At 36.0% G+C, this 13,223-nt stretch overlaps 1 protein-coding gene across 2 annotated transcripts; it reads right to left on the reverse strand.

Annotated features, from left to right (window-relative positions):
* Positions 1-1,135: 1,135 nt before the first annotated feature.
* Positions 1,136-13,190, reverse strand: MFSD8 (major facilitator superfamily domain containing 8). 2 transcript variants are annotated; one of them, XM_080343305.1, is made up of 12 exons: positions 13,081-13,190; positions 11,513-11,598; positions 10,451-10,494; positions 9,042-9,282; positions 8,590-8,703; positions 6,981-7,125; positions 6,311-6,369; positions 5,117-5,225; positions 4,048-4,182; positions 3,560-3,663; positions 3,206-3,462; positions 1,136-2,456 (listed from the first exon to the last, which is right to left on the reverse strand). In XM_080343305.1, the coding sequence occupies exons 1-12, from the start codon at positions 13,173-13,175 to the stop codon at positions 2,241-2,243; spliced, it is 1,605 nt and encodes a 534-aa protein (XP_080199431.1). In that variant the 5' UTR covers positions 13,176-13,190; the 3' UTR covers positions 1,136-2,240. The 2 variants fall into 2 exon arrangements, with proteins under 2 accessions (XP_080199431.1, XP_080199432.1); XM_080343306.1 differs by lacking the exon at positions 13,081-13,190 and adding an exon at positions 11,124-11,146 and having other exon boundaries at positions 11,513-11,601.
* Between the last annotated feature and the right edge of the window lie 33 nt (positions 13,191-13,223).

The following is a 13,223-nucleotide window of genomic DNA, read 5'->3' on the forward strand; positions in this document are numbered from 1 at the left end:
ATATACACAAATACAGTTTTCTTGAAAAGAAACATTTTGTTTTACTACTTTTAAATCAACTGACTTTTCAAGTAGCACATCAAGCTTGGCAAGGTGTTAAAAACTTGCATTATGTGCCACACTGATTATCTTAACTGCAGACATAATATAATCTAGTTGGATGTGAAAGCTCAATGTACAAACAGTTGAAGAAAGCCTAAGCAGTAGATAGCAGAGGTTGGAAAGGCATAAATGCTTAGAAAGAAGAATCAGCTAGTTTGTAAGGAACAGTGTGACTTAAGTGCTGTTTCACTACATTGTTAACCAGAAGAAAGAAAGAAAAAACCCCAGAAGCCCTACCTTAGAATAACAAGAACATGTTGTGTAAGAATGAGAAGATGATTATCCATAACAAGCAAGACATAGCTTAAAACACAGCAGACCTTGGAAAATAAAAACAACTCTCATGACCAAAGAATTTCAAACCTTGCTTTCTTATTTTAATAGTTATGTATACTATTAACGTGCACAGGCTACCCCTCCTTTCCATGGGTATTCTGTATTCCATAGGTATTAACTGAAGAAGAGTCTTGAATCTAGTTTTATCCTTAACCCTTTAAATAAGTTACCACTACAATAATCCCTCCATGTACCCAAACATCTTCTCACTCATAAATTAGAAGTTAGCTAGCTTAAAGAACAACGGTAATAAACCCCCCAAAACATACATACTTTGTCCAGACATTCAACACAAACTGGGTTGTAATCATGTTGTAACCATTTTGAAGACTTCCATTTCTCATTTTCAAAGTAACACCAGTTTCTCATAACTGAAGTAACTTTCCATTGCTGTAGCTCTGGGCACTTCATTTTGCAGTCTGTTTTCACCACCAAAACACAGTATTTCTGGTACTATTTATTACAAATTAGCATATAAAATAAATGCTTATAAAAGCAAAGTTCTTTCTCATAACACCTTGCAATCCTGCAGCAGAAATACAAGGGAGAATACAACTTCTGTATTCTCTTCAGCCAGTATCGAAAAAAATACTGTTAACTCAATAGTCTTTTAGTGTTTGAACAATCACATAGGAATATTTAATTACATTTAATAAATTCAGTAAGCATCAAACATTAGACACATTAAACAGCAGCTACAACTCTCATACTGGAGTTATTCCAGATTTTTTTTTCCTCAGTAGTATTGAAACAGATCAATCCATACAGATGATTTTAGGCCCCATTATGAAGGAAATCTATTCTTTCACGTTTTAAAATAAACACTGAATTATTCAAACATCGTAAATTCCTGTTTCTTGTACCGTATTATCAGAAAAAATAAGTCTACACATAACAGTCAACACCAGGAGCCAGTTTCCTCCTTTTTAACTTCACCAACCATGGTCACTCAGCACAGTTGGTTCCTTCTCACAAATGACAAACCAAAGTGTAAACTATCTTGCTTAGTATTTCCTTCTGGGAACTGTATGTAATTCAACTCTGTGCAGGTTCTCTTTCTTGTTACAAAAAGGCACTCGGCAAAACAGTAGAAGAAAAACTGCACATATGATTTCCTGTAGTTCAAGTAACAACCACTGAGACTGTGATTTTCAATGGCTCTTAACCAACTTAAATACTCAAATTCCAAATAAACTGCTTGTGAAGTAGGCACCCACCTTCCTCTACCATTCTGTCACATTTAGTTTTAAATCCTGGAGGAGATTTGTTATTGATATGTAAGTTTCCAAAATGAGACATTTTGTACTAACCAGTGCTTACAAGCTAGCAAACAACATCAGGAGGTTCACTTAAGAAATTATGTTTTCATACAAAGTGCATGCAGCTCAACTAATCTTGTAGTTACAGAAGAGTTACTAATCCTGATTCACAGAATCAAGATAATATTTATTTTCATTCTTTCTGAAAAGAACGCACTTAACCTGTGACCTTCACAGCTGCATTCAGTACACAGACACATCATTTGAACTATACACACTTCAAATGTGCCATTGCATTGACCTAACTCGTTCACATCCCTTCTGCTGCTGCTAGGAAAGCAGAACAGAAAAGCTCTACTGCAGCAGGTGTAAACATCGGTTAAAATATGACCAAGTTACATGTTCTGTCAGTGTGTAAGTACAGGTCCACAGTTCTTAGCATACAGCCAACAAGGTCATTGGTTAGGTACTCCTTGTTAAAAAGCAGTAATAAACTAAGTATTATTTCAGTTTACTTTTGTTGTTGCTTTTTAAAATACTCATTTAACAATTCTGTTCTTGCATCCTTCCATATCTGACAGAAAATGCAATAAGTCTCTTGTATACTATCTCCAAGAGTAAGAGGGAGACTACAACTACTCCACAGATTAAGCTAAATGCCCAGCGTGGTCCCAGGTGAGTGTATATTTGGCTCACAAAGACAGGCCCAAGTATTCGTGCTCCACTTCCAGAGGCAGTTAACCATCCCATGTAGACACCCTACAGAAGATCAAAAGCTTGTGTTAGTGACACAGGAATTATTTAGCTAGCCAATAATTCCCACCAATTATCCTCATTAGAAAATTTAGAAGTGTTTTAAGTGATCTTTTGTAAAGCATTCAGATACTTAGTTTCTAAGAGCACTGCTCAGCTTCTCCAAGCATTAATTTAAAGGCTTCACTGAGCTATATACTCCACAGCTTTCTAATGAAAAGGCATTATGGCTCAAAGCTTTTAGGCTCTTATAGCAAAATATAATGTGGAAAAAATAAGGCAAGTGGTGAAAAAAAAGACTCTTTTTTTAAGCAGTAACGTGAGCTTGCTATGTGTTTCACCACTGTAAAATGTCAATAACTTAGAGGTATCACAGCATTTGTAGTCTTTTTATAATATACTTAGTAAGTGGAACTTTCTTCCAAACTGATATTCTAAATATATAATTGGTTGTTACAAAAACGACTCTTCCAGCACAGTTGTGAAAGCCATAAGCTTTGGCCTTAGTTGTTCTGAAACTTTCACATGGTTAAGTTTTGCCATAAATTGTAGTACAATCTTTGCTTTCTCATTCCTCTAGGGAACTTGCCTTGGATTTTAAATAATATTAGAGTTCCTGGAAGCTTCTGCCCCAATTGAAATGTACTATTATTTTGGTAATGACTAAAGGAATTTTAGCCAGATCACTTATTCTAATAAAGAGGGTGCAAGTCTTAGAGAGCAAATGAAATAAACTGTTCAGATATCACGCTTACCTGAGGCTTTGGTCCTAGAATTTTTGAGTATAAAGTGTAGGACATGACATTACAAACTGGATAGCCCAATCCTATTAGGATGTCAGAGCTGATATACTGGGCCAGATAGATCATAGGAGTATTCAGGCACCAGGACTGTGTGACGGGGCAGCCTACGGGTTCCACTGTGTGGTTGGATGGAGGCTCCATCGCTTCCAAAGTCCAGAAAGGCATTAATGTGTCAATGGAAGTTCTGGGAATTGAGTTATTCTTTATTTCTGTAACAATAAGTTATGCATTGCATTAAGAAAAAAATACAGTAGAAAGCTTTCAACAAAACATTATGACAATAGTTTAGCATGACTTGAATTATACCTTGCCACTGAATATTTGGCAGTTTTTTCCCCCAAGGCAGTAAGATAAAGAATCCAACCAAGACAATCAGTAAGCCTCCATGGAGTATGGCACGTTCACCAGTCCTATCAAACAATGAAATCACAATTAACTATATAATTTAATTAAAGTAAAATTTATGAAGGTGCTAATGACACAGCCCATTAGTTTGTTGAAAAGGTGCCTGACCAAAACACCTGCAACAAAAATTGCAAAATCACAGTATCTTAAAACCTGTTTTTCTTGTGATTCAAGGGTTAAAGACAGATAAGCAAGGTGGTTACATTAACAGAATAAAGAACAGCAAGCATCATGGCTCTGTCAAAATCGGATCTACTTCTTTGTCATAGTAAGCCCAAATTCATTAGCAAGTAAAGGATTTCAGTAATGCAGATTTGGCCCTGCCATATAGCTTTTCAGACTTAGCTAATAACATAAGGAAAAAAATACCAATAAACTCCAAAACTTACCTTTTAGATAGTGCTTTAACCGCCATGAAAACAATAACTGACTCAATGCCAACCACACTAAGGATTATTCCATTATAAAAAACAGCTTGTTTCCTGGTCCACGAATACATATCCATTGTCAATGGAGTTGCTATACTAAATTCATGGGAAAAAAAGGACATTAATTAACAAAAAAGCTTCTTCTATACAGCCATTTCCATATACATATTGTCCCAAACAGCAAGCACAGGGCTACATAAGTCTTTCCTTTTGATGGACATATCAGGAAGCACAAGATAGTTATAAACTAAGTCTGTTATGCATCATTTATTAAAAATAAATCCACTAGACAAAATCTGCAACTGCATTACATCAGCCATACACTGAAGCATGCTTAATCTACTTCCGATAGTTTACAAAAAGATGATGGAGTTAAAGCAAAGCGAGAGTAATAGAAAGATAAAGGAAAATCAGATCCAGTTAGTATAAAATTAATAAATATTTAGACTGTTTCAGTTTTGGCAACAGTCTCTAGAAACTCAGTTTTCTAAACACAATGCAATTAAGACAGACACATACTGTTAAAAGAAATTTTAGCTACATTACAGTTAAAAAAACTTTCAAAATAAATCTTATATCCTCAAGGTATTTTATAAATCAAAAAAATACTTCAGTCCGAGTTAATGTTGTTATATTTTACTTATTTTCTTACAGAAAATTTGGGAGTGAATAACACATCTCTTTAGGTAAAAAAAAAAAAGTCATGTAAAATAGTGTATTTAAAGATACAATTAGATTAACTATATCAAATAATTGCTGAAATAAGAGCTTCACTGGAGCTTTTGGGGCTAATTAGAATCATACTAAGAAATTACCCAAAATTAGAATAAAAAGTATAGAACAAGGTACTCAATTGAAGACAGTTTCTCCAAAGATTTTAGGTAGCCCAAGTTAAGCTACTTCTGGTTTGCACTTCTATTAATGAAGAGTACAGTTAAGAAAATGAGTGCAACAGAAAAGCTTTTACGTGCACGTCCAGTTTAACTACATTATATGTCTAAGTATTTTGAGAGAAAATAGGCAAACTTACGTTTCAAAGACAGCAAACACAAACAAGATGACAAAGAAAAGAAAATTGATTGCTACCACAGCAACATGGTCAACATTTCCTTCTGCGTCCTGATCCACACCACCACTTCCTGCAATAAAACAAAATAGTCATCTAAATTGTAAACTGAGCTTTTTTTATACCACCACCAGTTACAAACTGTAATGCTTTCCTTACTCTGTTACATATTAAACATGCAGTTTGGTGGGCAGCTAAGCAGCTATGTTTTGACAATCTATGTATAACATTCTTCCATCAAAATGCAATTGTTGAAACTTCAATTTCTCTGACAACAAGGGAGAATTATTTCCAAGTTGGTTATACCATCCTTTGTCCTGCTGTAATGCTGGGACTGACAAATCCTGAGTCACAGCAAAATAAGCAAACTTCTTTAAATGTCTCTACAACGGAAACAGAAACGCTTTCTGTTCCTCTGTCAAGGTCAAAAGTGTACAACTTTGCTCCTCTAACCCCAGCACAGCATTTCCATACATGGAACACCTGTGTGTGGTATGCACATACAGCTCCCTTTTTAAACAGAAAACAAATACAATACTGAAACTGGAGACTTCCATAGATTTTAAAAGAGGTTTAAGATAATCTTTCATATACTTTTTAGTCTTCAAGTAAAAGGAGCACTCACAACATTTAAAAAGTTTGAACTGTGTACAAAAAGGGTACATCTTGGTATATAAAAGGGCACAAAAAGGGTATATATTGAAGATAAGCTGTTTCACTGTATGTGGCCATTACTATAGCGTCAGCAACCAAATTTACTTATATAACATATGTCTTTTAATAAGATGCTGTAGGGGAAAGCTGATATGCAGTAACAAAATTACTCAGCATGATACAGAGCAGAAGTATGGCTAGAGAGTAGAAGTTAAGGGATATTTTTTTGATGTCCATATTCACTTAATCCTGTCTCTTGGAAGAGACAGTTCCAGGGTGAAAATCTAGAAGGATCCATACAGATTTTACTTCTTTGCTGCCAGACAGGACTAGGGACACATATGGACACAAAGTAATTTCTGGACCAGTTAGAAAGAGACATAGTCTATTTTCCAGTTGGAGTTCCCAGTCCATCAGACTTTAGAATACTTCTAAATGCTTGCATGTAATAAGAGAGTACTTCAAAACTATCATCACAGGATAAGTTCTCAAGAAAACAGATACCTTCTCCTTCAGAATTGATACTTTTGCATTGACGTCCCATGTCATCCACACGATGCTCTCTAGAAATGTAGAACTGTTTAATTAATACACATATTTATTTGATCTACTATTGACTGAAGTTTCTACTAAAATATTTCTAAATGGCATAATCTTAGATTCTACTTATTCCCAGCTCCTTTAAACATCATCTGTGTAGTCTACATCTGACTGCAGTGAACACCATCATATTCAAGAAAGAAAATATTCTAGCAGGTGAATATCACATATCTGTGTGAATCTCTCTCTTCTCCTCACTGCGACCAATAACATAATGCATAAAAATTCCTCCTCGGGATTCTTAAGAGAAAGACACAGACAGTGAGAACCCTACAGACAAGCTAACCTTATTTCTCTTCAGATAAAAACATGGGCAGATACCATCAACATTAAAAATAAACCAAGGCTAAGCTAATAATCTAAAAGCTCAAACTTTTTTCATCAGTTTATATTCTAGCTGTTACATCACTTAATTTATCAGCATAATGAAAAAGACTTGTATTAGAGCAGGTAGAAACCCTAAAAAGTAAATAACAGCTTATAGTTTAAGTGCTCCTCCTTCTGAGCAGCATATTATTCATTACAAGTCAGCCACTAAAACAGGTAGAATATTTCTCTTTTTTGACTTGATTACCTGAATATGGCAAAGATGAGAATAATATTAATTACTCCTAAGAGAGCTCCAAATAAAACTGGTGCCGTATACATGTTTAGCTGAAGACGAATTAATTTCCATGTTATTCCTTCTTCTCCAATAAGTGTAAAACATGTCTGAAAAACTTAAAAACATAATTGTATTAAGAACATCTTGAGAATCATTAATATAAGAACACATCAAATAAACACATAAAACTGGATAAGCAAAGTTGTTCTAATTGCTAAGTGAAATTTAAACATTACACTTGTCAAACATTTTACATTTTGAGAATCTTACTCTAAATAAACTGACAGATACCAGTGGGATCTCAACTACCCAGAACACTATTTGGTTAGATATAAATATACTGCATAAGCAACAGCACAACACTGAAAGAACAGGAACTGAATTCTGAGTGTACGAATGGTTAAATTTCTGGATCATGTGCAGATGGTTGATTCACTCTTTTTATTCTTCCCCCTACATGGAAAACCTTGGTCGTGGGACTGGACTATCCCTCCTGCTAAGGGCAAGCTAGGGAAAAAAGAAGTTTGGGTTGTTTTTGTTTGGTTGGTTGGTTTTGTGGTTTTGTTGTTGTTGTTGTTGTTTGGTGTTTGTTTTTTTTTTTTTTTTTTAATCAATGTTTACATCAGTGCAGAGCAAAAGAGGATAAGATCAGGTCATCTGCTTACTACTAGTTAGGAAACAGACTGATATCTCATAACAAATTAGGAAAGTGAATTAGTTGAATTTATACCCTATGTAAATCACACAAAAAGTGCAGACTGTTGTTATAGACACTTCAATGCTCTATTAACAGCACTAGTAATAATCAGATAGAGAAAAATCTTTCAGCCTTAAACATTCACCTCATCATATTATTATACACAAAGCATTTCTGCTGTACTAATTGGATAATCTTAACCTCCAGCTATAGGAGACAAGTAATCTGTAGAGGCTGTTTAGGACAACACTGCTGTTCCCTTTCTATAACACAAGACAAATAAGCACATTTCTCCCTTGAAGCAGATAGAACATCTCAGAAGACACAGGTAACCCTGATGTAACCAAGACCCCATGAGCTCTTTGTTCCCTTAGCTTTCTGTAATATCTGTGCTATGTCTTAACTTTTTTGCCAATATGAAGATTATGTGATTGATACTACAAGATCAGAAAGACCTGTTGGATGTCATTTTCTACAAAATGTGAGACACTGAAATTTTCAGTCATTTTGGAAAGGTGGAAATGTTTGTGTGAGTACAGTAATGTTAAATTCCTTTCTTTGTGAATAAAGAGCAATTGGTCGTAGACTCTTTAGTGCTTATCAGTTACAAGAAAGTATCTAGGAACTTCTTGTTCCTACAGCCAGGAGTCCAAACCAGCTAGTTTTTAACTACAAAAAGTTAGAATTTCTTTAGACTGGAATATTCCATTTATGTGGGCATACACAAGTACATATGAGTGGCTCCCATTTATTTGGTTTTGATACTATTAACAAACAAATGCCTTAAAATCCCCAACATACAGCTGCTGAGGTTTCCTATTTCCAATGCCTAATTTCATCCTAAAAAGTATTAGAGAAGTGAGGAAAGAAGATATGCTTTACCTGGTCCTAATATGAAGCCAACTGCTTGGCAGGCACTGGTATTGGCCATGGCACTTGTTCTTTCTCTAAGAGAAGTGGCACCCGCAATATACGATCGAACTACAGCCACATTTCCTTAAAAAAAACAAAACCAAGGAAGTGTTCATGTAAATACTAAATTATGTCCTTAAATTATCCAGGTACATATATTTTAGTCTTTTTTTTTTTTTTTTCATACTTTACAAGAAAATAAAAGCCAGCACTCCCTCTAGTATTCATACACAACTGCATGATTACAAAATTTTATTAATATCAATTTTATTAAAATCTAGAATTGGCTGAGTCTATGCTTCATTAAGTAATACATTTTCAGGTACCAAATGGTAAATCTTGTACTAAAATATCATGTTAACTATCTTATAGAAGATGCGGAAATAATTAATTTTCAGAAACATACGTTCCGCTGGGGTTACCTGCTCCAAATCCCACAAGAGCACGTGCAGTCAGCATGTAGTATTTGTTGTGCGAATGAGGTACATGGACGTAGGCATAAAGACAATTAGCAGCTACAGAAATGGCAGTTGAAACAACAAGAGGTTCTCTCCTTGGCCTGTAATTGGACCAGAAGCCAAAGAGGGGAGAGGCGACCATTTGGCCAATGCTATATGAAGCTATAATCCAGCCCAAGAAACTCGCATCTGCTGTTGGATCAATCTGCAGAAACAAATTAATCAACTATATGAGTAAAGAATTTTAATATTTTATAATATCATTGAAACCATTTTAGAATCAGTACCTGAAATATCTAAGTCTCTGCAATGTAATTAATTCTGAGAGTAGATGGCACTATGCAACACAGTGTCAAACCTAAGCTATCGCTACATGTTAGTGCGTCTGCATAGCATTGCATGGTGTTACAGAAACACTCCACTTGTGCTCTCTGAAGCTGTTGTTTTCATATAGCACTTTGTCTGGGACAACACAACTTGGCTAATTGTCTCCAGCAATGCACCAAACCGATAAAATATGCTTTGCTTCTGAGACTGGAAATGGCTCGCAGCAAATTCAAACAGTTCTCATACCGCACTGCTGATGTTATAGACCATAGACATAATTTAAGCAGCACGGTAGACAGTTTACAGGCCAGGAACAAGGAATCATTTAAATCATCTCTGCACACGTCTGAGTCTGTCCAGATTTACAAGGCTGATGATGCATTTTCTCTTCTCCAAGAATTCAGCACCAGCCTCAATTTTAACAGTATCTCTAGGACCCTGCCCAGGATAAGTTCTTTCACATTTGCATCTGGAACTGCCTCTACAATTCCAGGAGTAGTAAAATCCTAGAGCAGATTAAAGTTTTAGAGACCATTTATGCCACTTTTAACAATAATGTAATAAAGAAAAAAACCAAACCAAAACAACAACAAATTAAAAGCACTATCCAGGAACACAGGCAATTTCTTATTAAGAATATCAAGAAGGTCTACATGCAACAATCTGACATTTCCAGAGCAACTTCTACCATCAGCTCCATTTTTTTTTGTTCCAAAATGCAGACAAGTCTTGTATATTATGTTTGAACACTACAAATGCATTGTTTTTATTGATTCATTGTCCAAGAAAACAGTGAAATAATATTGGAAAACCAAACATGTTTGGATTATGATGTACCTTGATCAATTCGGTAGATCAACTGACTGATTTTACATCAAATAATGAAAGCTAAGCGGATGGCAAAAATAAAACTCTCATATAACCACACACTTTCCCTTACTGTTTCTCTTTCCTAAATAAAATGGCAAGTTTTGTACTACATACTTTCTGAGCAGGAGTTTTGTGTTCTTATTAATTTTTAAATAAAACAACACATATTTACAAACCTTTTGGAGATATGGCCACACAGACATAATTACAATTGAGAAACCTGTAATGCAGTAAAAACACAATTGAAGTTACTTTACTTGCCATGTTTATGAGTAATTTGCTTTACTGAAACAGTTGCTACAGGTTCATTCTTCTGCTCTTAAGCGTATTACAGTCTAAAACTGCACATCAGTCTATCACCTCAAAAAACTAGGTATTATGTGCTTGCTTAAGCAGTGGTAATTCCTCCTAACAGGAGGAACTGTTTTTAAAAGGACATTTTATAGGTCTGTACACACTAAACAAAAAAACTCTTATGAAAAGAATACTGATGTGCCAAGCAAACTACATGGGATTTTTCTTCTCAATGGAAAGACAACAAGGTTCCCAGAGCAAAAAAGAATTTCTTGATATACTGACATACTTATATTAATTTAGCAAAGATATTTTAATTCAGCAAGTTTAAAAAAAAAAAAAAATCACTGAAGTATCCTATGATTTTCAAGATCATTTCTAGGCCCACAGAAAATCATCAGAAGTCAAAAATCAACAGAATTCTCATTTCCAGGGGCAATTATTTAGGAAAGAAACACTAGTTTGTTTTGCATTGGAGATGTAAAATCCCATAGGAGAAAACAAGCTCTCACACACATTTGAAATAGATAACATATATTTCTACAAAGATCATACCTCTTAAGAACTCAGCATTATTTCTATTTTCATTCCTTAGTAGTTTCACTCTGGGTGATAAAAGTGTGACATTTGTTTTGCTTGGTTCTGAGCAATAACCTTATTTTGCCACTATCTTTTACCCCAAACTATTACAAAGCCATACAACAAAGACTTAGGTAATAGTCATTTAGTCTCAAAACAGAGTATTATTTATCTTATTAAATGTAACTTTCTGCTTGATTTGCTCATGATATCTTTTAAAGAATCAGAAAATGCAGCTTTGTAAGGTTATAAAAGAACAGTAGCATTACAGGAGCTATGTAGTTGCAATCCAAAAACCATATAATTTTCATACCAAAATGTATTCAGCAAGCAAATAACATTGAAATCCACCTGTGTTTACTCACCTACACTACTGAGGAACATAGTAAGATACATAATCCAGATGGACCGCCACCTGCTCTTATAGTGCTCTTGTGTTTCCACAACATCCCTGGTTTCAACCAAAAGCCAAGAGAGAAATAAATCATTATCAGACTCTCTTCTAGTTGTTCCCACAGAACACTGAAAACATTTTTCACAAGCCTCTCAGCACAATTGTGTAAATTGTTTTGCAGGAATGGACTTCTACACAGTAAAGAATACAAACAAATTATTTTAGAAGCAAACTTATTTTTCACTGAAAAATACTAGATTGACAAATCAAAAAACTAATACAAATGCTATCACATACCATTGCATTCAAGTGTTACACAAACAGCTCTTTATCTAGAGATCTTCAATCCTGCAAACTCTTCACAGACACTTTGAAGCACCACAAATCTCAGGTAAAGGCTTTAGGAAGTGTGTATTAAACCATAAACCCCTAGATATCTCCTCAGAACTGTGACTGTAAAGCAAAAAAATCAAAATCTGAACAACTACTGATAAGACTAAAAAGGTATGGCCAGTCTGTTCTTACCATGAGGAAATAACTAAAAAAATGTAAAAATATGTCTGTCAAAAATATTGCTAAAGATTGTAAAGGCTGCAAAAAAATTTACAATAGAAGTTACAAACTTGATGAGCACTAATACATTTTTCTGAAATTCATAAGCACCTTCTGAGACCCACGTACTTTTTCAGATGCAAGAACATTTCAGGGTTCCTCACTTGTTTTGATTTTGAAGTATTGTAAACAAAATAATCTCTGTCCAAAAGATGCAGACCTAGGTTATATATGCCTGAACACAGTTTATAAACACTGTTTACCTAGGCCTTAGGCATATACACAATTTTAAAGCTAATATAGCTATTCCACAGCATGACTTGTACATTTGTTTCTTCAGAAATGTTTAGACCATTGAAGTGCCCTGGTTCAGTGAAACTCTAACCATATAAACAATGTTTCTAAATGTAATCTTATTGCCTGTCACGCATAGGAAGAAGTCTGTCAAACTCTTGTATATGCTATGTGCATGTTATGTTAGGTTATTTTCAATATTTTAGTTAAATCAAGCAGCACACTTCAAGTATGAGAACACTTCAGCAAAGACCACAGCAGCTGCTATCCCAGCACATTCAAGATGCTGTTGTTTTCTTGACAGAAGGAAAAAAAAACCCCAAGCGATCGACTGCTGCCTCCACAAGAAGAGTGCTATTAAATATATAGATTACAGCACCACAATAATCGATTTTTGTGGTTTTTTTCAGAAACTTCCCAAGCGAGTGCGTTTTGTTCCCACAGACAGAACCAGCCCGGCCGGCAGCCTCCCCCAGGCTCGGCCTTTCCCTGCGGGGTGAAGCGCCCACGCAGGGGCCAGAGAGGCTCGTCACCCACGGGCGGTTCCTCTCAAGACCCGTGGGGGTGTCTCCCCAAGCCCCCGTCATTCGCGGAGCCGCAAGCGCCGTCGTCCCGGAGCGGGACGGACAGCAGGCGCCTGTTGGCGCAGCGAGTCGCCTCAGCGCGGAGCGCCGTGGGAAGGAAGGAACCCACCTGCTCGCCTCCTCCTCCTCCTCCGCCCCTCCGGGACCCAGCAAAGGCTCCTGCCCTTCAGCAGCCACCTCCGGACTGGAAACGGCAGCCGCCATACCGACCTGCGGCCGCTCCCGAGCCCCGTAGCGCCGGGATCCGCCCCC

Source organism: Nesoenas mayeri, assembly GCF_963082525.1.
Source record: "Nesoenas mayeri genome assembly, chromosome: 4".
Classification (NCBI taxonomy): domain Eukaryota; kingdom Metazoa; phylum Chordata; class Aves; order Columbiformes; family Columbidae; genus Nesoenas; species Nesoenas mayeri.